This window comes from Sturnira hondurensis, unplaced genomic scaffold, assembly GCF_014824575.4.
Source record: "Sturnira hondurensis isolate 20B ecotype Veracruz unplaced genomic scaffold, ASM1482457v3 Scaffold0007865, whole genome shotgun sequence".
In the NCBI taxonomy this organism is placed as follows: domain Eukaryota; kingdom Metazoa; phylum Chordata; class Mammalia; order Chiroptera; family Phyllostomidae; genus Sturnira; species Sturnira hondurensis.
The window spans coordinates 11,113,512-11,140,278 of NW_028080496.1; the positions used below are offsets into that span (position 1 = coordinate 11,113,512).

Below are 26,767 nucleotides of genomic sequence, written 5' to 3' on the forward strand. Positions count from 1 at the left end.
AATATACAGAAAAAAACCCCAACCCCATTACCTGTCAGCCTCAGTAATCCTTGCTGGTGGGCTCACCATTTACAAGGAAGACGTCATTCAACGCCACCTGTCACAGAGACTGTCCTTGTCACAATAAGGACTTCAAACATCTGTAGTAAGGATCATTACTTTAGGTTTCTTTTGTTATCTACTGACTAGCTTACCCATGTTAAGGACCGAGTCAGTGGTAACTGAAGTGACTTGCTGCCCCCTAGTGGGCAATAGGCAATGCTGACTTCAACTCTTAAAGATGCAGCTGGAGGTGTTAACAGAAATAAGCCTGATGTCCCCTGGGCTTTTTAGTCACTGTGAAAAAGTGTGCGTTAAGGCAAGCGAAGGCGGGAGGTTGAAGGGTTCACCTTGCTCAGTGCCACAGTGGACACCAGCAAGGTTTCTTAGCCTCATCCACCAGACGTGGGGCCTCTCCGTCCAGGCCTCCAGGAGCAGGCTCCACCTCCTTCCCCAGACAAAGGGTTGTAACCTGAGAGGAAGCAGAGACAGCAGAAGAGGGAATGATTCCCACCAAACAGAGGTGAGTGTATGTATGTAGTTTGCTCTGAATGTGAACACCCTGCCCCTGGTCTTTGCCATGGTGAGGTGGGGTGTCGAGTGACAAGTTACCAAATCAATGTATTGCTGAACCTGCCACTTCCCCCGCTGTTGGGTGACTTGTGAATCAAAGGTTACAGGCCTCTTGGAAGGACAGGAGTTGTGGCCACACCCTTACCCTGCAGAGCAAACTGGACCCCCCACCCCCAGATGTTATTAAAGGTCCCCTGGCCTTTATTTCTAACCCTCGTGTGCACCCTTTTTAAGGGCTAGTCTCAGTTTACAGGTAGAGGGAGACCCAAGCAAGCAAAACATGAAAGCAGAGTCTTGTGCTTTTTTCTAAAGATGGGGGTACTTACCACCTCCTCGCAAAGGCTTTCTGTCTGGCTTTCGTTTTGGAATACCTGAGGAGGTAGAAGGTCCAGGCCTGTCTTCTTCCTGTTTAAAGGCAGAGGCTCAAAACCTTCTGTTTGACAGAAAAAGAGTGTATCAGCTCAGGCCAGGTCTATACTTCCTCACCTGAGGCTTTCTGGCATTTCCTTTGTAGCTTTTTCCTTCTTGCATGCTGTCCCACATTTCAATCTTCTGTCTCCTTTTTTCTTCTTCAAGCTGAGAAAGAATTGAGAAAGAATCATCTCATTTTTCTTACATCTGACTTGAGGGGCATTGTAATGAAACTGTTGTCCCCCTAGTGATGAGCTCAAGTCACCCACAGAACCTTCTGGGTCCTATGCACTTGAAAGTGGAATAGAAGTTAGGGACCAATCAAGCTGAAGACAGCATCTGCGGTGTGGTGTGCAGGCAAACAGAAGAAAGCCACTCGGAGACCAGTATATCGGCAGGTGTATCATCACTCTGTGAGGAAGGAGTGAATGAAAATAGAAGAAATAGCAGTGGCCCCAGTAGGTCGACCAGATGTCCCTGTAAATGAGCATCCTGAAAGAGAGAGCAAGGCCTCTGCCCCCGGCCCTTCCTCACAGAGGTCTGTGTGTGACCTCCAGCAGCACACAGAGACCAAGCCCGTGCTTTGAAAGGATCAAAGGAAACGTGCATCCTGGGTTAGCAGAAGATGAGCAAGGAAGTGACCCAGGAAAAAGGCTGCTGGAAGAGTGTGATGAGAAGGGGTCAAATGTGGTTAGCAGGCAGGAGAGAGCAGCTGCAGGCTGGATGACCACACAGAAACAACAAAAGGGAGGAGGACACAGGACCGGGACAGACCCCAGCTCTGCTGCTGCCTTAGGGGCTTCCTGTGAGGGGACAGAGGAGCCCAGAAGTAAATATCTGGGTTGAAAAAGAGAGCCTATGCTTCTCAGGGGTGGTGTGTGAACAGTGCAGGTCATTTCCAACACTCACCCTTAGTTCTCCCCTTCCCACTTCCCACGGATGCCCCTCAAACCACACTGTGTGCTTTTACAAAAATCTTCCAAAACTCCCACTGAACCCTTCAATCCACGGCAATGTGGCCCCACGAGGTCAAACCCCATGCGGCACACAGCTGCACACAGATCATGTGCTGTGTGTGTCCGGCAGTGTGGCACGTGCACACGCACACAGACCTCCATTACGCAAGGTGCTGCTGTGAGGGAGCCAGGAGTACCTGCCCCAGGCAGCTCACCAGTTCTACCGGAGATGGTGCTGACGACGAACTGGTCCCAGGACCCACCGGAGTGCGTGCACGTGGATTTTACCCACTCAGCCTCACACCGTTAGGGCCACCTACACAAAGCGCTTCATACCTGTCTGAGTTTTTCCTTATGCTTTTCCACCTGTGCATTGAGTTCTTCCTGCATTTTCAGGCGAGCAGCTGCTAAGGCCTCTTGTCGTTTCACAACAACATCGGGTTCTGCCATGAAAAGAAGAAAAAATTAAGCTTAAAAAAGCAATTCGTATAAAGTGGAAATTCTTGAGTCTACAGTATTATTAGAAATATATAAAAGCACAGATGTTAGGCAGTACAAAAACAATTCTGCATGAAGAAGTCTCCTCTTCTGCATAGAACTTGGCTGCTCACAGGGCAGACTGTACACAGCCAGAGTTCTTGGCACCAGAAACCTCCCCCTCGGCAACTCCAATTCAGAACGTCTGGAGGGAGGCCCGTGGCTGACATGGCAGTGCTCCGACTGGGCACACTGAGATTTCCTTCCATGACCTGGACACCACCGACTCCAGTCTCTGGGTAAACCAGAATTCTAGAAGACAGTCAAGGAAACTTTCCTAATCATTACCCATCACTTAATTAGTCCAGATTTAGAACAGGGAAAGATTTAGGTATTCTATCCCTGTCAATGCAGAAAAAATTCCCGCCAGACAGTAGTTTTTACATGGTCTGTGGTAAAGTTACATGACTACACCATGAAGTCTCTACCAGCTCACCTATTCACACTGATCACCATGTTAAGGACCCCTGAGGGGCAACTACAGCCACACCTGTTCTCAAACATCTCCCATCTCAATTCAGTTCTTGACCGAGTTGTTCCCAGAAAAAAATGTCTCGTTCGTCAACAAAAACTTCAGTTCTTGACTGGACAACCATTCCATACAGTGGAACCTAGGCTCTGGATTTAATTTGTTCCTTTGCATTTGAGGAGGTAGAAAAAGAGAAATAATAAGGATATTCCTACTTCACTAAACAGGGAAGCACAAAGTTTTATGGAGGAATCGCCCTGACAAAGAAGTAGCAAACCCTGTGATAAACTTGTTCAATGACAAGTGTTTCACTTCAGGCAAGCGTCAAAACACAGGTGAAGCCCTGGCTGGTGTGGCTCCGTGGACTGAGTGCCAGCCTTCGAACCAAAGGGTCACTGGTTAGATTCCAAGTCAAGGCACATGCCTGGGTTGTGGGCCAGTTCCCAGCACGGGGCTCACTTGAGGCAACCACACACTGATGTTTCTCTCCCTTTCTCCTACCCTTCCCCTCTCTAGAAATAAAATCTTTAAAAGGAAAAAAAAGTAGGTGAAAGTGAACATCACAAGAGAGGCCCAGTGACCCTGAAGCAAGTTCTAGAGGAGCAAAGAGACAGGAAGAACCCAGAAGAGCAGCTACCTGATGTTCTTTATGGAAGCGGATGATTCCCCGTCCACCCAATAACGTAACATTCCCCCATCTCGCCTCCCCGTCTTCAGTCACCAACAGCTTTCAGCATTAAAGGTTAAGTTCTAGCGTGTGTAGGTGTTCATGTTGTACTGGACATTTCATTTTCCTTTACAGTCCATGTCCTCTTTGTTTTTAAGGTGTCTTACAGACTAAACAGTACATTAGACATGTACTGTATATAAGAAAGATGGAAACGGAATCATTTAGGGGTCTGGAACAAGTTACTTCAATTGACATTATTTCTAATGGGGGGAAAATGGAACCGAGGTTCCAACTTAATTTGTTCCAGAAGGCTGTTTGAGAAGCAACCTGTTTGAAAACTGAGTATTACAGGTGATTTGCTGATTATACCGGTGTCGGCATGAACAGGGTTGTCAGGTCAAGAAGCAAAGTTTTGTTAAAAAACCAAGACATTCCAGAACTGAGGTTCCACTGTAATTTTTTAAGGAAAAATTAGAATTTATATATTCACACCAGTATCACCTGAACTACATTACCTATAGGTAGTAGAGAAACAAGGCCATTAAACTGAGTCCACATAAAAAAGGGGCCAAAAATATCATAATTAAAAAAAAGCACACACGTGTGCGTGTGTTGGTGGTGGCAGTAGAGCTGACTGAAACTTTAAAAAGAAAACAACCCTGGCTGGTTTTGCTTAGTGGATTGAGCATCGGCCTGCAAACCAAAGGGTTGCTGGCCTGATTCCCAGTGAGGGTACCTGCCTGGGTTTCAGGCCAGGTCTCCAGGAGGGGGCGTGCAAGAGGCAACCACACATTGATGTTTCTCTCTCCCCATCCCTTCTCTTCTCTCTAAAAATAAAATCTTAAAAAAAACAAAATGAAACTCCCATTTTATAGAAATGAGAGTTTCAGTGCCATTTCTGTTGGCCCATTCTTAGAATAAAATCAATGAAGTGTAGTTTTTTAATCTTGTTCTCACAAAATTGGGTAGCACAAAGCACCACCTTTCGCTGCAGTTACGTTCTGTAGTGTTTCCTAAAAACAATCCTCTTTGACGTGCCATCCCACCACCACCACCTGGCACTTCATGAAATCCTGCATCTTATGAAAGATTTATAATTGTATTCTGTACTTTGTTGCATGTAGCCAATAGTCAAAAAGACTGAGAATGGCAGGACCACAGGGTTTTGGGGGAGTGGAGAGAGGCACGTTGGAATGAATGACTATTTTTGTTACTACACCTGCTTTTCATCCCAACCTCCATAACCATGGTGACTCAGATGCGCAACATTTGTATTTAATTATGCAGCTATTCTCAAAGCACTTAACATTTCTTTGGGATGGCTTCAAAAATATAGCTTCAAACTACAGTTTCTAAGTGGTGAAAAGGCTACCATTTCAGAGAGAATGATTTTAAAATAACCAAGTATAATTCGAAGTCAGGTCTGATGAGTAAGTTGTGATAAATCAAAATGTAATGAATATGAAGAACTAAACCTGAGTTTCTCCTCACTGACAAACGTCTGAAAGACAGCTGAGTTGGCAGGCAGACCCCTGAGTGAAGTTTTCAATTTAACCCATCCTATAAATGAAAAACCCTCCAACAAGATATGCATCGCCAGGTAGGTTTCCCGCCTCAATTAAAATCTCTGACGAGAGAGAATCTGTTGCACGTTCTCCAAAATCGATTTCAGAAGCGCACAAAGGTTTCCTTCCCATACTAATGAGAATCATGTACTTCTTACTCCTAACAACATCCCGGATTTTCAAACAGTTACTAACCCACAGCAGCCGCGGCTCGGTCCAGCTGCCTCTGCCTCAAGGCCCGCAGGCGGGTGGAGAGCTTCTGAAAGAGCAGGTACAAAAGGATGCAGCTGAAGACGATGTACCAGCCGTAGGTGGCCAGCAGGGAGGCCACTGAAAAAAAAAAAGAAGAAAACCGTTTGCAAGATGTTAAAAAAAATGATGCTGTGGATAAAGAGAGGATTTCCTGTAACTCAGGAGGGCAGAGGCTTCTCAGACCCCGGGAATGGAAAGAAAGGGGTGGGCGTGGGGGTTTGGTGCGGCGCAGGGTGTTACAAGCGTGGGCAGGCAGGGGAAGACTGGGCAACCAGGCCTGGAGACAAACGCCGAAGGGCCAGCGATCCCAGAAACCGCAGCCTAAGCGCTTGCTTCGCAAAAAGTAAATATAAAAGCCGGACGGCGCCGCCCAGGGAACTGCCAGTCCAGGAAGGCCAAGGATGCTCCAGGAAGGCAAAGGCTTCCCTAGGCTCGATCCGGGCGCGGCCCGGCCCCGCCCGGCCCGGCGCGCCTCGGAGGAAGACAAACCGAACATGGCGGCGCCACCCCGCTTCCCCGTGGCCCGTGGCAACTCACCAGTGACGTGCAAGAAACGCAGCCCCTCTGTCTCGAGAGCCGGGCGCGCGGACAGCTGTTCCCCATCCCGCTCCATGGCCGCAGGAGTCCAGCCAGGTTCCGCCGCGTCAGCCTCTGGCCTTTGCTTTTTTCCGCCACGCCCCCAACGTATACGTAATAGGGGCGTGGCTTCGAGATCTGGCCAATCACATATTAGTGGGCGGGGCCAGGGAGCCGGCCCGGACCCGGGAGCGGTGCGTCCTCCCAGGGGATCCGTCACTGACCTACTTGCGGATTTAGCCAGTATTCACTTTTGTGCCCAAGCAGGGCAGCCTGCTCCTGCTGCCGGTGTTACCTTTTAGTCTAAGAAAGTGCCGTCGATCCTCATGTTTCTCCTCCTCTCCAGAATCAAAACCTCTTGAGATGAATTATAGCAATGGCTCTAATTCTCAATTTCACTGTCACAAAACACTCGTAGTTATAGGTGCCATACGGTTGCCGCCGCCTGCAATGCCCTCCACCCATTTCCACTCCTCACCTGTCACTCACCACCTCTCCGAGGCCGACCTTATCCTAGCCTATGGGCAATTTGACTTGGAGGGGTTTTTGCGGGGGAAAGGTTTTGAAGTGAACATGCCTAGTAGTCTCAAAAGCTGACAAATTTTTAAAGAGAAAACCATAGGCTCCCATGATACTTAACCTAGTTTTAATACCTGACCCAATTGCTGTTTCAGTCTCTCCCAGAAACATGGTTAACTACTCTGGAACTTTCTGGTTAGGCACTGGTAAAGCATCTGTCACAATCCCTCTTGCATCCCCAACCCAGGAAGAAGAGGCAATCTGCATGATGAAAACTCTTGCCATTCCCTCCCCCCAAAGATGCTCCCCCATCTAACAATCTTTCCTTCCTTCCTTCCTTCCTTCCTTCCTTCCTTCCTTCCTTCCTTCCTTTCCTTCCTTCCTTCCTTCCTTTCCCTCCCTCCCTCCCTTCTTTTCTTTCTCTTTCTTTCTTTCTCTTTCTTTCTTTCATTCTTTCTTCTTTCTTTCTTTCTCTCTTTCTTTTCCTTTCTTTCCTTCTTTCTCTCTCTCTTTCTTATTTTAAATTTGAACCAAGCTGGCAACATATACCAGGGGAGCAAGATCTCAAATACTCCCCTTTCCTTTCATTTTCAATAGCTTCCTCGCCCCACCTTTCTTCCTCTAAAACCTTCTACTTTTTTAATAACCCCTCTAAGTGCCCTTCTAGTTGCTAGATAAGATGCTGCCTGATTCATGACTCTCTTAATAAAGCCAATTAGATCTTCACATTTATTAGGTTGAATTTTTTGACATGTCTTTTAAAAACACATTTTATGTATTTATTTTTAGAGAGAGGGGAAGAGGAGAAAGAGTGGGAGAGAAACATCAATGTGTGGTTGCCTCACATGTCCCCTACTGGGGACCTGGCCCACAACCCAGGCATGTGCCCTGACTGGGAATCAAACCAGTGACCGACCCTTTGCTTCACAGGCCCATGCTCAATCCACTGAGCTACACCAGCCAGGGCGACACCTCTTTAAAAAGTGTTATTTATTGACTCACAGAACTATCAATTTGTTGTTTATGCACTCATTGGTTGAATTCTTTATGCACTCAATTGAATTATCGGGTGTGCTCTAGACTGAGGATCGAACCCACAACCTCGGTGTATCGGGACAAAGCTATAGCTAGCTGAGCTATCTGGCCAGGGCTAACACCTACTTCTCAAAGTTTTCCTCTCACTTGTAAAAGGTGAACCATCGCTCATTGGTTTAAGGTGGGTTTTCATTTATTCTGACATCTTGAAGAACCTGTGCTAAAACTGAATGATTTCTTGGGTTTTCAGTTGTAATACTTGGTCTGGGAGCAGCTTTAAATATACAGTCAAACCCTGATTCTCAAATGTCTCCCACCTCTTTCTTTCTTTTTAATAAAACAGCCTCTTTCCTGCGCCCCCAAATTTTACTTAATTTTAGAGCGAGGGGGAGGAAGTGAGAAAAACATCGATGTTTCTGTTCTCTTGCACGCCCCCATCTGGGGACCCGGCCTGCAACTCAAGCATGTGTCCTGACTGGGAATCAAACCTGTGCTTTGCCTTTGTCTGCAGGTCAGCACTCAATCCACTGAGCCATACCCACCAGGACTCCCTTTTTGTTGTTGTTGTTGTTGAAATTTTGTTTATTTATTTTATAGGGGAAGGGAGGAAGAGGAAAAGAAACATCAGTGTGTGGTTGCCTCTTACACACCCCTAGTACTGACTTGGCCAGCACCCCAGGCATGTGCCCTGATTGGGAATCGAACCCAATCAACCTTTTGGTTCTCAGGCCAGTGCTCAACCCACCAAGCCACACCAATCAAGGCCACTGTCTCTCATTTTGAACAATTGTTTTCAATGAGGTCATTGACGGAAAAAATGTGTGTGATCAGAGTCACATATCTCTTGGGTGACAAAGGAGAGGATGCATGAGTATGACTAATTTGTTTTTTTAACAAACTGCTTCTCAAAAAGTCTTTCGGAATGAATTCAGTTCAAGAACCAGGGTTCCACTGTATTGTGAACTGCAGCACAGTGCATCTGTGTATGCATATACACACAATGTGACAGGCTTATTCAACTTGAACTTAATAGATCTTGAGTTATTAGAATGCATGAATGATGGTCTCCCCTTTCAACCCCTCACATGTTGTTCTGTGGTCCCATTCTTTCTAACCTTTGTCCTTTTAATCAGGGCGTGTTCTCCCCTATCTTGCCAAGAACCAGTTATTTCAGCAAACAAGTGCTCAGCACAGCTGCTCAGGCGTTGTTTGCCGAAACAGGTCTGAGGTAGTATCCAGAATTCCATCACTGACTGACCATGTTAAGATTGCTTTGCCCTGGCTGGTGCCGCTCAGCGGATTGAGTGCTGGCCTGGGAACCAAAGGGTTGCCAGTTCCATTCCCCAGTCAGGGCACGTGCCTGGTCGGTCCCCAGTAGGGGGCGTGTGAGAGGCGGCGGGGGCGTTTGATGTTTCTCTTCCTCTCTGAAAAGAAATATTTAAAAAAACAGACTGACTTGCCCCAATTCATCACTTTACAACCATATCCTCACCACAGCCTCCAGGTGAGAGGCGTGTATTTCCCCAGGCTTTGACTTGGGATTCAGCCAGGTGTCTCGCTCTGGCCAATGGCGAGTAGGCGGAAGTAATTGTGTCAATACCCAGGCCTAAGAAACCTCTAGTGTTCCTTCCCTCTTGCACCTTTGCCCAGTTAATCAGCTGGTCCACAGACCGGCGGGGAAAAGCAGAGCCAGCTGTGTGAGCAAGCAGTGGTTGCCAACTAAAACCCAAGTTCCGGGGTGGAGGCCCTCACCTCCACCAGTTTTTAGAGGAGCATCAATGGGCTCTAAAAGGGTGAGAACTGTGATAAAGCGTGGCATTGTGAGGACACTTGCCCTGGTTGGCCCATGGGGGCAGCCATGACTCCCCCGTGACTTCTTGAACATTGGTACATGCCACTCTGCAGTCCCTCAGCTGACTGGGGAAAGCTGCGCCCCCCTCCAGTTCTTCAAATCAGTAATTCACTTGCATGTTTATGAAAGAAAAACTCCAAAGGATGATTCTGGTAAAGCCCTAAAGCCCGCTGCCTGGAATGAAGCTCCCTATTCTTTAGGCAGAAGAAAATGTTCCAGGGATGGCAGGTACTCACAATCAATCACTGGCAACACACACTCCTGAGTTTTACTCAGGATCCAAAGATCTAAGCCAAGGGCGTGACACTCATTTTCACCAGGGGACACATCAGCCTCGAGGTTGCCTTCCAAGGGTGGAATGTGATTTCAAGTCCTTTACAGTTAAGGAGTAGTTACATTTCTACAGTCTAAAAGTTATTTTGGCCCTTTGAAGCCAACCGCGAGGCTGATGTCGCCCACGGGAACAGTGAGTCTGACGCCCCAATCTAAATGTTTTCTTGAGGACCAGGAAGCCTAGTTAGAGACGACACTCTCCTTTCAACTTAAAGGCGCCCACACACCTCCCCGCACACCCAGCCCAAGGACACACAACTTCGCAGCACAGTGAGTGCCCTTTATTGTCACTCTGTAGAAAACAGGCATCTGAACTTCCAATTTTATATTAAAAAATGACCAGCAGCAGCTTGCAGCATTTCAACAATGCTCAGGAACTCTCTGCCGACACAAACAAGGCTACTGTTCCACATTCGAAACGCAGGACTTGTCCCCGGCCGATGCCGCACGGCCTGTGGATACCCAGGCCTTGCTGCTCAGGACCCATTTGTGACTGTGTCCTCCTCCATCTCCTCTTCACCATCATCGGTGGGGCCTGGAGGAAAACACAAAGCCAGAGTCACGTCCGTGTCAGGGAATGTGCTCTCTCAGCACGCGGGTGCCCGTTCTGAGGCTCCTGCATGCCAGGCCCCGCGCGAGGCATGAGAGCCCAACAGCAGCCTCGGCCCTCCAGATGCTCATGGCCCGGCGGCCCTCAAGCTCTGGCAGGTACACAAAGGGACGGTCAGTTCCCAAAGGAAAAGATCACACAGACGTTGTATGGATGGAAGTCAAGCTCACTGCCCACCACCCCAACTCACTCATGTACCCGTCACCCTGCCGGGCGCTCATGTCCTTCCTCGTCTGCCAGCCCCACCTCTGCCACCCGGAGCTGCGCCCACAGGCCTCTTTCCATTCAAATGTGCGGGGCTGCCTTTTGCCAGTGCAAAGCTGGAAACCTTCTGGATGAATGGTTCATACTTTACTTGAAAACCCACTGGTCCATCTTGTACCATTTGCCACACATGAGCTTAGAACCCTGGGAAGCCCTGGTTCCCTGAGCTCTGCAGATGCTGACCAATGTCACTGCCCAGCAGAAAAAAAATCACATTCATGCCCCAGCTGGTGTGGCTCAGTGGACTGAGTGCTGGCCTGCGAACCAGAGGGAAGCAGGTTCAATTCCCATTCAGGGCACGTGCCTGGGTTGCGGGCCAGGTCCCCAGTAGGGGGTGTGCAAGGGGCAACCACACACTGATGTTTCTCTTCTTTCTCCCTCTCTTCCCCTTGCTCTAACAATAAATAAATAAAATATATATTTTTTAAAATCACATTCGTGAACATCACTGATTTCCTCAGAAAAGCCTGCAAATGATGCGAGGTTGCCATGGCTACAGTTGTAGGTAAAAGTTTTCTAGCATTTAACTCCGCTGGAAAGTTTGAATTTTGTTGCTGGTAACAAATGCTGTGTTGTCTTGCTTGAAGCAATAGGCTACCCTCATCTTTGAGGAGACACCTGCCTTTCAACTGAACAGCTGCAGACAACTCATCATAGGCTTGTACACCTAAAACCTGTGTAATTTTAGTAACCGACGTCGCCCCAATACACACACACACACACACACCCTGAAACCAGCTGCAGAGAAAAATCCGACTTAGGTAGGGAGAATATTCCAGAAGATTGAAGAAGTGCTTCAGAATATTCAAGAAGTGCTTGACGCAAGGCCCCCGGCTCTGTCACCCAGAGCATCTGAAAGATGCGCACTCAAGGGTGATGTTTCATAAAATGAGTAATTTTCATTGCTTCCTGAAGGACAGTCCTAAGCAAAACACCAGTGAATAACTCCTTGGTGCTGTTACAGCAAATTTTGACCTCACAACCTGCCAGGGGCCCAAGGACCACAGAGTGAGAACCGCGGGCCTGCTCAGTGCCTTCCCATCTGCAGCCTCACTGCAAACACTGTTTCCCCAGCTGCCGATCTAGCCAGAGGCCCCCGTAACATTCAGAGCAAAGCCAGCCATATGCATTCTTCTGAGTGGTTTTAAATTCGCACCCCCAGTGCCCAAGCTGCCGGACACAAAGCTGGCATTGTGTCGGACCCTGTGCTGTGTGGCACCTCGGACGTGTCTTAGTCTTCCCAGCAACCTCTGAGGATGTACACTACTAGCTTAGATTTCAAGACGAAGAAATGCATTGAAGAGTAGGCGGGGACCAGGCCATTCACCCAAGGACAGAGCCGGCAAGGCTACAACCCGAGCCTCCGGCTGGGCGCCCCTTGGGCCTGTGTTCAGACGGCTCAGCCAGCCTGGCCACACTCGGGTGTGAGTCCACACGGGGTCCCCTCGTGTTCGGTCTCAGGCCATGGCTGTGCAATGGTGCCTGCACCCACATTCACACAGAAAAGCCCCAGAGCCCTGCAATGTGGTATTGTCTATCAGATCATTTCTCCTGAAAAAGCATTTAACGGGATCTCGTGAACATCGGATCAGAGGTGACGAGGTGCTATGTTCCGGCATCAATGCTGGTGGAACTCGACCCGCAAGTGCAAAGGCAGAGTGCGTGTTACCGACCTGATCTGCGCTCCCTGCCGGGTACCTGGCCCGACTGCAGCAAGCCCTTCAGCCTCTCCACTTCGGCCAGCGTGGACGCGTTCGCGATGGCGTTCTGGGGACACACAGCAGGCAAGGGCAGTCAGTTTCACCTCGGTGCACCAACCACCCCAATGACACCCACAGAAACGCACAGCACCTTTCTGCGTTGGAACATTAAACAGGTCTGTGTTGGGGGAAGAATTTGACTGGCATGTTGAAATCACTCAAAAAACCAAATCATTACATTTCCAAAATTGATAAAGAGATGCAGACCCTCCGATAGGAGGAAAAAAAGTAATTCCATATGTCCTAAAACGCCAGCAAACTGAGTTACCTGCTGGGATTATGTTACTGGATAATTAAGCAGGCATTATTGTGCAATTATCAAGCAGGATCTTCGAGACAGTAAATCTCTTGAAGCAAAAACTACGGCAAACATCTGCACAGTGTCCAAAGGTACTGACTGTTCAAAAGCACATGTCCCGGGGAAACGAGGGAGACCAGAGCTGCCTCCACTTCCCCGGCTCAGGTCGAAGCCTGGTCAAGTAACAGCTTCAGGCTCGTTTCTCCTTACACACAAATACAGCTGGATCCTATCAACGGCGGGGGACATCGATGCATTACGTATCCGTGTGTCTTACACCCTTGGCAGCGCTCTTGAGCCCGAGTTCTAATGCACTGTTATTACCTTGATGGCTTCCACATCCCCCGGGGACGGGCCACCTTTCTTTTTGTCAGTCGGCAAACCGGCACCTGGATTGAACCTTGGGGGGGAGGGAAGGACATAACTGTCAAGCCCAGACTGATGGAATCTGCTTCTCTTTTACTTTCAAAAAGCTTTTGAAAGTAAAACTCAACCAGTGTAGTATCTTATCTTTGTTAACAAACTGATACAAGCAACTGTCTCCTTCAGAAACACCACATTGTTCATCTGCCTGGACAAAGCAGGGCGTGTGTAAGAGGTCGTTAAGACTGAATACTGAAACGTTTGCTCTGCTAACCTGGCCAAAGCCTCATGTGACGCAGGGACCGCTGATGGTCGGGGACTAGCATCACGCCAATTTAATACCAGATCAGTGACAGGTGTTTTGTTTGCTTTGTAGGAGGCACAATGCCAGACAGAGAGTGTTTCTGAAGGGGAAGTAGAGTGAAGTCGGATGTCCGTATCTTACGTTTTGCTTCTCCTGGCAATATCCTTTGCAAGCTGTGCACCCCTCTTGCCCTTGAACATTTTCTCTGCTTCCTGACGCTCCTACAGCGACACCACACACAGAGTTAATGGAAGTAGGAATACCACGTGCATTTAGATGCATCCCTCAGAAAACAGGGAAGGAAAATCTTCTGGAATATTTGGGGCTGGTAAAAATGCCAAAAAAAAAAAAAAAAAAGCCAATTCCAAGTTCAAAGGAGACACCGTGGCCTTGCTTTCTCTGGTGAAGCTCCCTGAAGAAAAGCCCTCTCCTTGTTTCTGGGAGCAGCTCCCAAAGAACTAAGTAGCTTTAAAAGGAAGGAGGGGGAAAAAAAACAACTAAGGGGAATCATTCTAATGATTGGAGATGCCAAAAAAAGGATAGCATTACGTTCCCCAGCGGGAACAGTCTCTTGTCGCCAGCGCTCACTGGGGCTCTGAGCTGGTGCCACCCCTGGGGTGCCCAACACCACACACGACAGGTTTAACTCAGGGCCCTACCACATGCTCTGCTGTGAGAAAAATCCGACATTTTCTTTCCCACGTTTTTATTCAAAACCGACAGTAAAACTCATTAGGCAATTTAAAAAAATGTGTCGACAAGTATCAAATATCAAAAACGCAAATTAGCCCTGGCCCGTGTGGCTCAGTGGATTGGGTGTTGTCTCACAAAATGAAAGGTTGCAGGTTCGATTCCCGGTCAGGGCACAGGCCTGGGCTGCAGGTCAAGTCCCAGACTGGGGGGCACATGCAGGAGGCAACCAATCCATGTTTCTCTCTCACACAGACTTTTTCCTCTTTCTCCCTCCCTTCCCCCCCCCAAAAATAAATAAAATCTTTAACCCCCTGCCCCCAATCAATGACTTACGATCAACAAAATACTACTCACTTTTAGTTTCACCTTCTGGAAATCCAGGACTCTGACTTGTGGAACTTTATAAATTACATACAGTCTGTAATGCTTCTTATTTGTTACAGGATTTCTCAGAAGACTACGAGAAAAGGGATACTGTCATGCCAACCTTGTTCGCAGCATAGCATTCAAGGGTCCCTTTTAATAAAATCTAATGAGTCCGTAAGTCAAGGAAAAGTCCACTATCATTTAATTTCAGTGTCATAGTAACTTAAGTAACATTTGGGTCATTTTAATAGAGCACTGAGCTAAAAAAATATTTTCAATATTTGTTTTTAAAGGATACCTTTTTGTGGTATAAAATATTAAGATTCATGTATGAATTTTAGAATAAAAATTTTAAATTAAAAAAATTGCCTCCTCCATTATAGCTTACATTCAACGTTATTTGTATTCGTTTCAGGGGCAGGTGTACAGCAAAGTCAAAGGTACTTTTTATGAACTGGAAGCTCTAAGGTCAAGGTTGGAAGGGTGTTATGCTGAAGGGCTTCCATGTCTCCACCACGAACGAGCCCCGTACCTTAGGTAAGTCAGTGACTTGAGCGATGCCAAAGGGTCCAGGTCGCCCTGCAAGACAACAGCCGCAGGTGAGAACGCAGGCGCCGCACCCTGTTCCACACTCTGAAATGGCGATGCCTTTGGAGTGAGGGCTCATCTTGTCGTTTACTTCCTTTCTGCTCCAGGACCTGACACATTTCTACCAAGTGAACTAGTCCATAGACTTGAACCTTGTACATTGAACATCTTGGCCATACTAGCTTCTGTCTCAACAGTGATGCTGTCCAGGTGGGTTTTTAAAAAAATATAATATGTATTAATAAGTTGGGTAGAGGTTTAAAATGTTTAAGGACCCTGTACTGCTAGGAGGGGAAAGGTATTGGTTAACTTTAAGCTTTGGTAAATACATATGTTTTCCTTCTTAGAGTGCTAAGAATAGAGAATGTTTAGTGACAAATCTCTAAACTATTAAAGAAAAAATAGAACGAACAAAAAGAGTGAGTGCAAAACAGTGTAGGGAGAAATAAGGGAGAGAAAAAAGTAAAGAATGAGCAGGACGAGTTCCAGAAAAGGGACAAACACAGACACACCAGTAATCACATCAACATCAACAGGCTGATTATTTCAGAGACAGGTTTCCGGTCATACTTTAAAATACCCTATCATATGCTGTTCTCAAGAGACAAACCTGAAACAGAAAAGAAATCAACACTGGGGGTCTATTTCGGATGGGGAAAGACTGATCACCGAGTATGGACAGGAAGCTGGTTTCGGTGCACGATGGCAGACACAGCAGCGACACACAACAGTGCTAATAGGACATGAAGAGGGTCACACATGATGATAACGTGGTTCAGCTCCCCAGGAAGGCACTAACAATTTAAACTCGGTATATGTCAAAGACGATAACCTGAGGATACAAAAAAAATAAAACTGACGGAACTCCAGGGAGACAGTCCAGTCCACAATTGCGCGAGATTTACTGCCCCTTTCAGGAACGGAGAGGACAGACTCAGCCTTCCTCATTGCAAATGCTTTAAACGCCGTTGCAAGGCCCAGAACCACGCAAGCAGCCCCTGGCACGCCCCATTTTCCCTGTGAGCGTGCACTCTGGGCTGAATCCCTCACGTCATTTCAGAAAGGACGGGGCCTCAGATGGGCCCGGGCTTTCTTACCCTGGAGCCCAGCACCCCGCTGGGAATCTGAAGAGTCGCAAACCTAGCCAACCTGGAAAGGAGCAGTCAGAGAACTAGGGAAGGGAGGTGAGGGGAAAACAACCCCCAAGTCAGGTTATGTAAGAGGGACCTAAACATCTGGTATTTCAGTGGAAAATTTTGGTCACAAAACAATACATAGTATGGACTCACTTTTGTTAAAACCTACACATACTTAAAGCATAAATAAATGCTTTAGATATGAGAGAAGCAGAGAAGAAATTTAAAAAGCATAAAAAGAAATAGGTCAAAATATTCAGATTCAAGTAGGGAAAACAAAGTTTGCCCCTTATCTCACAGAAAAACCAAATCTGAGCATTGTGGATTGTTGATCTAAGTGGGAAGAGCAAAACACGAGGTTCTAGGACAGACCTGTCCAACAAAATTTAACGCCTGTCACATACGTAATTTCACATTTCCTAATAACTACACTAAAATAAGAAAAAAAAATCAAATGAAATTAATTTTAATATTATTTAACCTATTTTCCAAATTACGATCATTTCAACATCCATACAACAAAAGCACTGGCAGGTGCCACCCTTTCCTGCTTCTCTGTGGCACAAGCTGAAAGCTGGCGTGTGGCTGGCAGCCCTGACGCGCCGCCTCGGCAGATGCGCCGCCTCGGCAGCCACCGGGGCCAGGGGCCGCCCACTCGCACTGCAATTCCACGGGCCAGTTTCTTCATAACCCTGGGGTGGGGGATGCTTAACAGAGCATCGAAAGCGCTAGAAACAACAATAGCAACAAAGACGAATAAAGTGAACTACATCGAAACTAGGAAATACTCCTCAAGACACCCTGAGAAAGTCAAAAGGCAACCTACAGAGTGGGAAAGCACACCTGCAACTGAGGAAAGCCCACATCTGAATGAACTGAAAAAAAGAAAAAGAAAAAGGATGATGAGATAATCTTCCAGAATTAACAGGCTTTCTGCAGGAATGAGGAACCTTTAGCTCCTCCCTCTAGATCCACTTCCGCCCCATTCAATCCACTTACCAGCTCCACGAGGCTGTTGTTGGTGAGAACGAGTTCCGTCAGGCAGGGCAGGGCCTGATCCAGCCCCTCTCCCACACGGCTAAAAGAAGAACACACAGGCCCTTAGTGAAAGCGACAAGGAAGTTAGCTAGTGGCTAAGTCCTTGCTCAGAGGATCTCAGACCCCCAAGTGGGGAGACCTTCAGAGTTTTCTCCCAACCGTCCCCCCCCCCCCCCATGTAACAGAAGCACAACGAGGAAACCTGTCCAAGGTCACAGGCTGAGTGATGGAAGCAGCCTGACTTTAGAGACCATGCCTTCTAAAAGTGGGCTGGGCCCTTCCCTGCCACCAGTGTCCAGTGACACCTAAGGAAAGGAGCAGGTCCTGCGTAGAACTGACTCCCTGCCCGACTTCTGCACAGGCGGCACAGAAACCCCAGTGACTCTGTACTCACAGTGTAAATGCAAGACATACAACACCTACCGCACAGGGAATGGTTAATGCCCGAGAAACATGCCTAGTGCCAAATGTGTGCAAACCGGCATGTGTTTAATTAATTGATTGATTTTTGAAGATTTTACTTATTTATTTTTAGAGAGAGGGAAAGGGAGGGAGAAAGAGGGAGAGAAACATCAATGTGTGCTTGCCTCTCGTGTACCCCCTACTGGGGACCCAGACCATGACCCAGGCAGGTGCCCCGACTAGGACAGAACTGGCAACCCTTTGGTTTGCAGGCTGGAACCCAATCCACCAAGCAACATCAGTCAGGGCAGCACATGTGTTCAATTTAAATTAGAAGCTTACCATGAACGCATATACAGACTAGATTTGTGGAGAGATACCAGTCCAGACCAATGCCAAGTCAAGCTCTGATCTGTACAAGAGAAATGCAGCTCTTTTCTCATTTTAAGAGGAAATGAGCATGTGTGGCCAGCAGGAGGCACTACAACTTCTTCAGAGAACTGTGACGTTTACATTATGGGGGGAAAAACACTTCCCACTAGCAGACACTTACCATATTCTGTTGTTGTTCACCAGTAATGTTTTCAGTCTCCTCAACAAAGGAAATCCATCCAGTTTCCTGATTTCATTGTCCGAAAAATCAATAGCATCAAACTGGTCTAAGGTCGCACCCAGATTTTCAATGACAGGGATTTTATACCCTGTGAAGGAGAAAAAGTAAATCCATTGAGTACTGATAGACTTAAAGGGAGTCTTAACACATTAGCAGTACTTCTTGGTAATCTGACTCAAAGCTATTATGCACTCAGAAAGGGTTTACTAGCACCTACACCAAACACTGCAAGATACTGCCTATAAAGTGAGGAACGGAGGCTCAAATCCTGGATGCCATGATACCTAAGGACCAGCGGTGGTCACGAAGACGATGATTACAACCAGGTCAAGGGCAGTGCTGATGGCAATACTTACCAGCAGTGATAGTGGCAGCTAATGCTTGTAAGAGTATCTGCAAGGTGCCTCACACGGTTCTGTACAGCCCCGGAGCTGGTTAAGTGGCATAACAGGAATTTACACGATGATCTGCTTACAGAAAGTGTCCACATTTTTTTCATACATGGTGGACAACAGTTTGAAATTCATGGAACTAATAGGGTAGCATCACCATATAATGACTTTCCCTTTACTTCACCTCCCCTGGCTCCAATCCATACTTGAAGGTCAACAGTTTAAACACAATGGTAAATCACTATGCACAGTGCACTCAAGTTCTCACCAGCGTGTCTAAGGTGCACATATTTGTGCTCCTTGCTAGAAGAAAAGAAATGAACCCAGCCAAGGCTAAAGTACACAAATCAGAGCCAGAAGGGCTACATCCAAGTCAAGGACCCAAACCAGGACCCGCAACACTCCATGCACTGAAGATGCTGGGAGAACCAAGAGAGCACCCTGTGCCAAGGCAGCGAGACTGGTCAGTTACTCTTGAATTGAATCTTTCTCCAAGGCGCTTAATTTCACCAAAATAAAAGTCCTGGGTTTTGTCAGTAAGGAATCTAAGAAGAAAATAGTGCTGTCTCCTGAGACCCTGCAGTCCCCACTGGAGCAAATTTCAGGCCAAAGCTGTATTATCTTATCCCCAGAGAAACTGCTCTTCACGCCCTTCCTAAAGCCATCTTCTGATACGCTGATTCAATCACCGCAGTCCCCGATTTCTCGCCAAGCTCCCTACGGTTGAAATTGCTACAGAAGTCTGAATAGCCCGGGGAGCTTTCACCGCCGACACAAGGCAACCTTGATGAAGCCGTTCGCTCCATAAAATGTTCTCATGAAATATAAATACGGGACAATTGAAGCTAATAAGAAGGAAATACAGGTGAAACGACCGCTTTTGTTCCCGGACTCCCACACCAATTAGAATTAATACGTGTCTTATTTACACTCTCACGGTATCACTTGAACGTATTTACAGAGAACTCATCGCTCGCTCTGCACTAGGCTTACAAACATAAAGTACAAGGGTGGGCAAAAGCAGGTTTACAGTAATTAAAAAGTAAAAAATTCAAAAATAAACTGTGTTTCGAGTACTCACAACGGTAAACCTCCTTTTGCCCACCCCTCTATAATTCCGCCCTTAAACGGTTCAAACTAAGGTTCAGCCGAAGCAAAGCCGAACAGAGGCCCCATGGATAAGGATGCCAAAGTCCCTTTTAACCTACTCTGCCGCGTGATGAGCCTAAGGGATGGTCATTTGCTAACACACACAAGACACGATCCTAGGCGGTCCGGGCACAGCCCGCCACTTTGGGGCCCACGATACAGGCCCGCGGGCCAAGCTCCGGCCTTGCGCGCACGCGGCAAGGCGCGGACCAGCGGCGAGGCCCGGGGACGGACCGCCCCTTCCCCAGACTCACCACGGAGGTCCAGCTCGCGGTCCCGCACAGCGTTGGTGTACTGCGCGGCCTGCTCAATCAACTCCGCCGTCAGCTTCACCATCCTGCAACCCCTACCCGTGGTGCGCGTCGCGCGGGCTGCCTCCCGCCAGCCAGAAGTCCCGGCGTGCCCCGCGCCTGCCGCCAGGCCGCACTAATCGCACTACGCACGCGCCCGCAGCTCAACGTCCAGGCCGAAGCAATCGAAGAGCCACGCCCTCCGATCTCATTCTTCTCTGAAGTCCTGGCGCACCTGGGCCACGTCCCGGGTTTTAGTTCCTTTCCCTGGGGCGTGCCTGGAATCAGTATCAGAAGAAACCCAGATTCCACATGTGTGTATCCGCTAGTTAAGCAAAATATTCTCGACGAGTGGGACATTCTCACGTGCCAGTGCACCTGGAGGTGAACGGAAAGCTGTGACAGTTCTCACTCCACCCGGGAGAGGGGGCAACCCGTGGGTCCAGGACTTCAGATTCTTGTCCGGGTTCTGATCTTTGGCATCGGGCTGCAACGTGAGAACCGGGGGTGGATCGCCCGCTCGCGGCCAGACCTCCGGGACCGCCCTACCGGCTCGCACGTCAGACCAAGCACCGGCCATGGTCGAGTTTTTGGTTAGACCTGTTCTGACAAGTAAATATTTATTTTGACTCAGGATTTACAGAAAACTGCGCAGATCAGAAGTCTGAACCGTAACGAATGATCACAGAGTGAGCTCACCTGCTAGTCACCGCCACGGTTCAGAAAAGGAACACTATTCCAAAAGCCTCCCATCGGAGGATAATTTTACTTCTTCTTTAATAATTTTTATACTACTGTTTTTTTTTAAACTTTAGTTATTGGTTGGGGGCGGGGAGAGAAACATCCGTTTGTTGTTCACTTATTCATGCACTCATTGGTTGCTTCTTGTACGTGCCCTGACCAGGGATCAAACCTGCAACCTTGGCGTGTGGGGATGACGCTCTAACCAGCTGAGTTACCCTGCTAGGGCCTGGACTGCTTCTACTTCTGTAAGATTCCTTACAGAAGTAAGGACATATGAACTTAGTTAGAAATTCCAGGAAACCTCAGACAAACACACCGAGGGACAATCTACAGATAACTGCCAATAACAGCCTCAGTCTTTAAAGGGTTCAAGGTCATGCAAGTCAAAGAAAGGCCAGGGGAACGGTTCTAGATTGAAGAAGACCCGAGACATGAAAACTAAATGCAGAGTGTGATTCTAAATGTGAAGTGTGGTCTAAGCTGGATCCTTTTGCTGAGGGCACTGCTGAGACAACTAGCAAAATTTGAATCCAGTCAAGATTGGACAGTAGTAATATATCAAAGTGAATTTCCTGATTCCATTGGTTATGCAGGAGAAGGTCCTTGTTCATAGGAAATAGCCTCTAAAATATTTAGGGGTTGACAGGGTATCATATCAGTAATTTTTTTCAAATTGTTCATGAGAAAATTTCTTTGTGCTATGCAACCTTTCTATAATTTTGTTTGCGATTGTTTCAAAAAAAGTTTTAAAAAATCGAAACTTCACGTAATTCCAGAGAAATCCACCAGGTGGTGGGCTTAGACCACAGAGCTGGTTTTACTTGCCATTTCGCTTGCTGGATTTTTTTCAAAAAAAGGTTTCTTTACTTTTAGAAAGGAAATTTGTATGGGTTTCTGTTGCTTCAGTACATAAACTGAGAGATGCATCAAACTTAGAAAGTTTTATTAATTTTAGGGTATCTCTATGAAGTTGAGAAAAGATTTTTTAAACTTAATTTCTTTGGGCTAGGGTTTCTCCACTTGGTACGGTCGGCATTTGGGGGCTGGATAATTCTTTCTTGTGAAGCTGTGCCATGCATTTCAGGATGCTTAGCAGCATCTCCGGACTCAGCCCACTGGATAGATGTCAGTACATTCCTCCAGCTGTGACCCCGAAACACCTCCAGACATTGCCAAATGTCCCCACAGAGACAAAAGTCGCTCCAAGTTGAGAACCAGTTTGGGGGCAACAAGATGTTCTCTGCTCTGGGTAGTGGAGTTTCTGTGTGCTCACCAGGGAGCCTAGGAGGTACCTGATCGCCCATAGTACAGCCATTACACACTAAGAGGAAGGGAGCTTTGGGTGGTGGGAACTGAACCCCAGGGCATGAGATAGATGGGTGTTCAATGTCGCACCATCTAGGGGTGCTGTTCTCTGCACGAACAAACCACAGGGCCTGGGGTGTCAGGGAAGGCCTTAGACAGCCAGCCAGGAAGGATAAGAACTGGGTTCAAGGAAGGAAAGGAGCAGAGAAGGCCGGGGCAGGCCCCTCTTTCCCATGGCAGCCAGAGCTCAGCTGCCTCCCACCTGGCTGGGCAGAACCCAAAGATGCTAGGGAATAGTTCTTGTGTATTAGCCCTGCTTGTTCTTTCTTTTATTTTATTTGTATCTTTATTGTATTTCTTCCCACTACCATTTAGTCCCCTTATATCGCCCTCCCTAGCCCTGCTTGTTCATCAAATAGTCTAAAAGCAGTGGATGCCCTGGCTGGTGTGGCTCAGTTGACTGAGCACGGGTCTGCAGACCCAAAGGTTCCCAGTTGGATTCCGTCAGGGCCCATAAATCCCCAGTAGGGGGCGTGCGAGAGACAATCAATCAATGTTCCTCTCACACCGATGTTTCCCTCTCTCTTTCTGCCTCCTTTCCCCTCTCTCTAAAAATAAATAAATCTTTTTAAAAAAGCAATGGATGATAGCGTCCAGTCTCAACTTCAGGGGAACCATACTGCTGGCCATATTTCACCATGTTGCCCTTTTGCTTTTTTTAACGTTCTGTTCAGCCCCGTCCCCCAAATGTGTCTTTTCTGTAAAGAGTCTGATTCTGCCCAGCCCTTCGCGGACTGACAAGGCAGAATGTGAGCAGCGGCCTGGGAGGGACAGGGATATGAACCTGGGGACCCTGTTAGAAAAATGTCCCGCCCTGGAAATAAAACTAGTCGAACCCAAATGCACAGTGGCTTGCTTGGCCGGCAAGCAGAAATGACTCTCCTACAGCCAGCCAGCTTCTCTCCCTGGGCACACGGACGGGGGCAGCCTGGCCAGTTGCAGCCCAAGCAAGTCACGTCGTGCCTGTGAGCCTCAGTCCGTGACACAACAGATTTAGAGAACGTGCTCCATGATTCCATCACATAAAACAAACTCCATAAACATGTCCTGCCCCAACTGAGTCCAGATGAATGCACTTAAAGGTTGAGCCATTTGTAAACAGGCGTTTTATTTGGGCCGTCTTTTAAAAATAATTTATTCTTACCCGAGGACATTTTTTTTCATGGCTTTTAGAGAGAGGCAAGGATGGAGGGAAAGATCGATGAGAGAAACATTGATTGGTTGTCTCTTGTGTGTGTCCCCCACCAGGGATGGAACCCTCAGCCCAGGCATGTGTCCTGACCAGAATCAAACTGGCGACCTTGCGCTCTGCGGGACAATGCCCAACCCAGGGAGCCACACTGGTCAGGGCCCCACTTTTGTTTCTTTCCTCAGTCAGTTCTTGTTGCTGCATTTCCTGTATTTGCAGCCAAAAGATTCCCAGCCAGTACGAGCTTCTGCCACTGCAGAGAGGCCACAGGAAAAAAGCACACGCAGGGATTTCGGTCTCTGTACAAAAAGACAAGCTGCAACCTAATTAAGTCACACCTGGCAGCTTTAGGCGAAGAGCCTGCCTTCTGGGACAGAAAGGCGCAGCCCTGTGCCCAACCAGGCTTTCGTGGCCTGAGGAGGGTCTGTTTGCCCAAGGACCCCCTTGGGCTGGAACTCTGTGACCTTCCCATGACCTTGGTACCTCAACATTCACTGAAGCTCAAAGACCTCCCCGATGAAGACTTCTCGCAGATCCAGAAACCCTGAAGAAAGCCATTTCCCACCCCGGTCAGCACCCGTGTTTAGTGTCTGTGCCTTGGAGAGAAACAGAGCTTCCTTCGTTGTGGGAGGTTAACTGTTTTATTAATTTAGGGTTAACACTGTGTTTGCTTTGCGGATCTCTTCTTCGGAGGCGTGGACTCAATGGACACCTGCGGGGGTTCCCCCAGGCAAGTCGCGGAACCAGTTACAGTCAGAGGGGGTGCGGGCCACAATGGAGAGAAGTACAAGCTCGGGAGAATTTAAGGCAAATGTCACTCCCACGTGATGGGGAGCCGATCAAGCCAACCTGTGCATTTCAATGAAAATATATGAAATATTTGTCAAAATAATTAACATCGGTAAAAATCAGACACATGTAGCTTATAAAATGCCTACACAGGTTTGGCAGCAAGAGGGCCCGCCGTGCCACCAGGCTCGGGGCACACGCAGACGCAGGCACCTCCACCTTGAAAACGGGTCTCCTGAGGAGCAGGGGGCCAAGTGGATTTTAAAAGCAATCCCACCACCCGGGACGTGAATGATGAACAACCCAGGGGCTGGGCGCATGTCGTCTCGGTCAGAGGAACTGCTTGGTCATTGGGGCACCTTTTTGGCTGGCCCCTGGGACGCCTGCTGGGGACCCTCCTCAGAAGGCTGTGCATCAGGGTGGAGGCGGGCATTGACTGGGGCCATGAGACTCCTACAAACACAGACCGAAGGCGTGATGAGGGCACTTGGCTCACTCACAGGAGAGTGCTCCAGGGAAGGAAGATTCTACCCCTGTCCCCGAGGTTCAGAATCTGACTCCAAGTGATCGCAGCTGTTTTGGAAGTCACTGACTATGTAGAAATAGATGCCCTATGCCTGGTGGTCAGATACTGTATGCCCCCAAATCTGTCTTATTTCTAGTCTGACCAAACTGTCCCCCAGACTGCTCTGGGGGAGCAGCTGCGGGCCCGGCCCTGCATTGAGCGTGCGAGGGGACAGCCAGGTTCTGGGGGCTGGGCCTGGTGGTGAGACTGACCACGGAGCTGCTGAAAGCCCGGGGGCGGGGAAAGGGTGACATGGGAGGCCAAGTGGGGCGACTTCCTGCTTTGGTCTTGAAGATTCAGTAAACTCACGGTCCCAGCAGCTGGAGCCATGGACTCCCGGGATTCACATGGTTCCCGTGTGCAGTTGGCGGGAAGAATGCAGTCAGCAAGCAGAGTGGGAGAGGACAGAGTGCTGTGCCAGGGACAGCCCCTGCAGGCCCACCCACCACGGGCTCTGCGTGCCCAGAGATGCGGACTGAAGGACCTCGCTCCTGGGGAGATAAAGCTGTCGGGTGCAGGGCTCTGCCCTGGAAACAGGCTCTGGCCCCCAGTCTGGAGACAGGTGGACGGACAGGTGGACGGGCGGGAGCGGCCCTGCCCTCTGCGGGCAGCCAGGCGCCCCTACCCGGCCAGGAGGCACGTGCGGCAGCAGAACTGAATGAAGAGCTTTCGTTCGCAGAGGCGGTTGGACTTCACCATCTCGCAGAACGTCTCGTCAGCTGGGACACCAACCGGGGGAAGAGAAAAGGCGCACGCATCAGGCTTGGGGGCCTGTGTAACTGTTCCAACCATCCCACTATGCCGGCCCCGATGGTGTGAGGGGACAGGGGACACAGAGGTGGGGGGACAGGGTCCCGGGCAGCCCTCAGGACCATCCTGGTGACATGTGGTGAGCCCACTGTGGTAGGCTCACACAGGGGCTCCCGCTGAGTTTGGAAGACAGATGATAAAGGGGACGAGGTGAGGGGGTGGGAGGGAGGAGCCGGCCTGGGAGCACCACACCTGGGCTGCGCCAGCACGGCCTCAGTGGGCCTCTGTCCAGACAGCAGCGCTACGGAGGCCAACCTGGGAGATGGGGGCAGGGACAGAGCAGAGCCACGCGGAGCCGGAGCCGCCCTCCCCTTGGCTTTTGAGAATTCGTTGCCATTCGTGGGACCGCCCCCCACCATGGGAGAGCCTCCTGTGGCCACCTCATTTTCCTGGGCTGGACACATAACCTGAGCACATGACCCCTACAGAGGGAACTTTTGGGCCAGGGCAGGACGCCCCAGATTGGTCCTCGGTCTTCTCTGAGCTCCCGTTTTCACACCCCGCCCCCATCCCCCAGTCCAGTGAGAGAGGGGGGCTCCCCCCATGGCACCAATATGGGTCATCCCTGGGAGACCCATGGGCCCTTGAGAGACCCATCTCTCAAGTCAGAGACCCTTCGGGTTTCCTGACTTGACCCCCAAAGTCAGGCCTCCCCTAACCGAAGTCAGGGCACACAGGCCACGTGGGGGTGACGTCTTGAGTGCAGAAACAGCACAAAAACAAGATCATTTTTAAGAGTCACTCAACAAACTGACCCGCAGCGGCTGGGTTGTGGCTGGGATGTGTGTCTGATCGACGTGAGAGGCCTCACAGGAAGGGAGGAAGGCTACAGGGGACCCGGGATGGTCAGCCCCAGGCGGGGCAGGGCTGCCTTCCCCGCGTGTTCTTCCCTTTCCCTTTCAACCAGACATGGCGCACCCGTCCCGCAGCTGGAGCTCACCATTGCTGCAGGTGTGGTTGACGCACGAGGTCCCCAGCTGCGTGAAGCCCGTCTTACACCGGCTGCAGTTCCTGCTGGAGCCTTCGCAGCTCAGGCAGCTCTCGTCACACCTGCGTGGGGACACAGCTTCCCATTGCTGCCTGTGGCAGAGGCCCTCCCTTCTTGACCTGCGTCCCCTCGCTGGACTGTGTCCCCCACGGTGGCCTGAAACCCTGGCCAAGTGGCTGCATGTCCCACCACCTGTCTGACTGCACTGTGGTGCTTGCTGGGAGGGGGAAGATGCTCACAGCCCGATAGAGGGAGGAGTGTGGG

General features: G+C 49.0%; 3 protein-coding genes across 6 annotated transcripts in view; all 3 read right to left on the reverse strand.

Moving 5' to 3' along the window:
• Positions 1–317: 317 nt before the first annotated feature.
• Positions 318–6,143, reverse strand: SELENOS (selenoprotein S). The gene is made up of 6 exons (XM_037053749.1): positions 6,010–6,143; positions 5,416–5,550; positions 2,316–2,422; positions 1,099–1,188; positions 939–1,017; positions 318–511 (listed from the first exon to the last, which is right to left on the reverse strand). The coding sequence occupies exons 1-6, from the start codon at positions 6,083–6,085 to the stop codon at positions 432–434; spliced, it is 567 nt and encodes a 188-aa protein (XP_036909644.1). The 5' UTR covers positions 6,086–6,143; the 3' UTR covers positions 318–431.
• Positions 6,144–10,052: 3,909 nt separating this feature from the next.
• Positions 10,053–20,184, reverse strand: SNRPA1 (small nuclear ribonucleoprotein polypeptide A'). 2 transcript variants are annotated; one of them, XM_037053755.1, is made up of 9 exons: positions 20,018–20,182; positions 18,163–18,310; positions 17,169–17,247; positions 14,978–15,024; positions 14,434–14,536; positions 13,528–13,607; positions 13,044–13,119; positions 12,335–12,428; positions 10,172–10,322 (listed from the first exon to the last, which is right to left on the reverse strand). In XM_037053755.1, the coding sequence occupies exons 1-9, from the start codon at positions 20,097–20,099 to the stop codon at positions 10,264–10,266; spliced, it is 768 nt and encodes a 255-aa protein (XP_036909650.1). In that variant the 5' UTR covers positions 20,100–20,182; the 3' UTR covers positions 10,172–10,263. The 2 variants fall into 2 exon arrangements, with proteins under 2 accessions (XP_036909649.1, XP_036909650.1); XM_037053754.1 differs by lacking the exon at positions 12,335–12,428 and having other exon boundaries at positions 10,053–10,322; positions 20,018–20,184.
• Positions 20,185–23,973: 3,789 nt separating this feature from the next.
• Positions 23,974–26,767, reverse strand: part of PCSK6 (proprotein convertase subtilisin/kexin type 6) — a 131,965-nt gene continuing 129,171 nt past the window's right edge. For all 3 annotated transcript variants that reach the window (XM_037053753.1, XM_037053751.1, XM_037053752.1), the window contains 2 exons: positions 26,456–26,565; positions 23,974–25,424 (listed from right to left, as the gene is read on the reverse strand). In XM_037053753.1, coding sequence (XP_036909648.1) covers positions 25,327–25,424; positions 26,456–26,565 — 208 coding nt within the window. In that variant the 3' untranslated portion in view covers positions 23,974–25,326. The remainder of the gene's footprint in view (positions 25,425–26,455; positions 26,566–26,767) is intronic.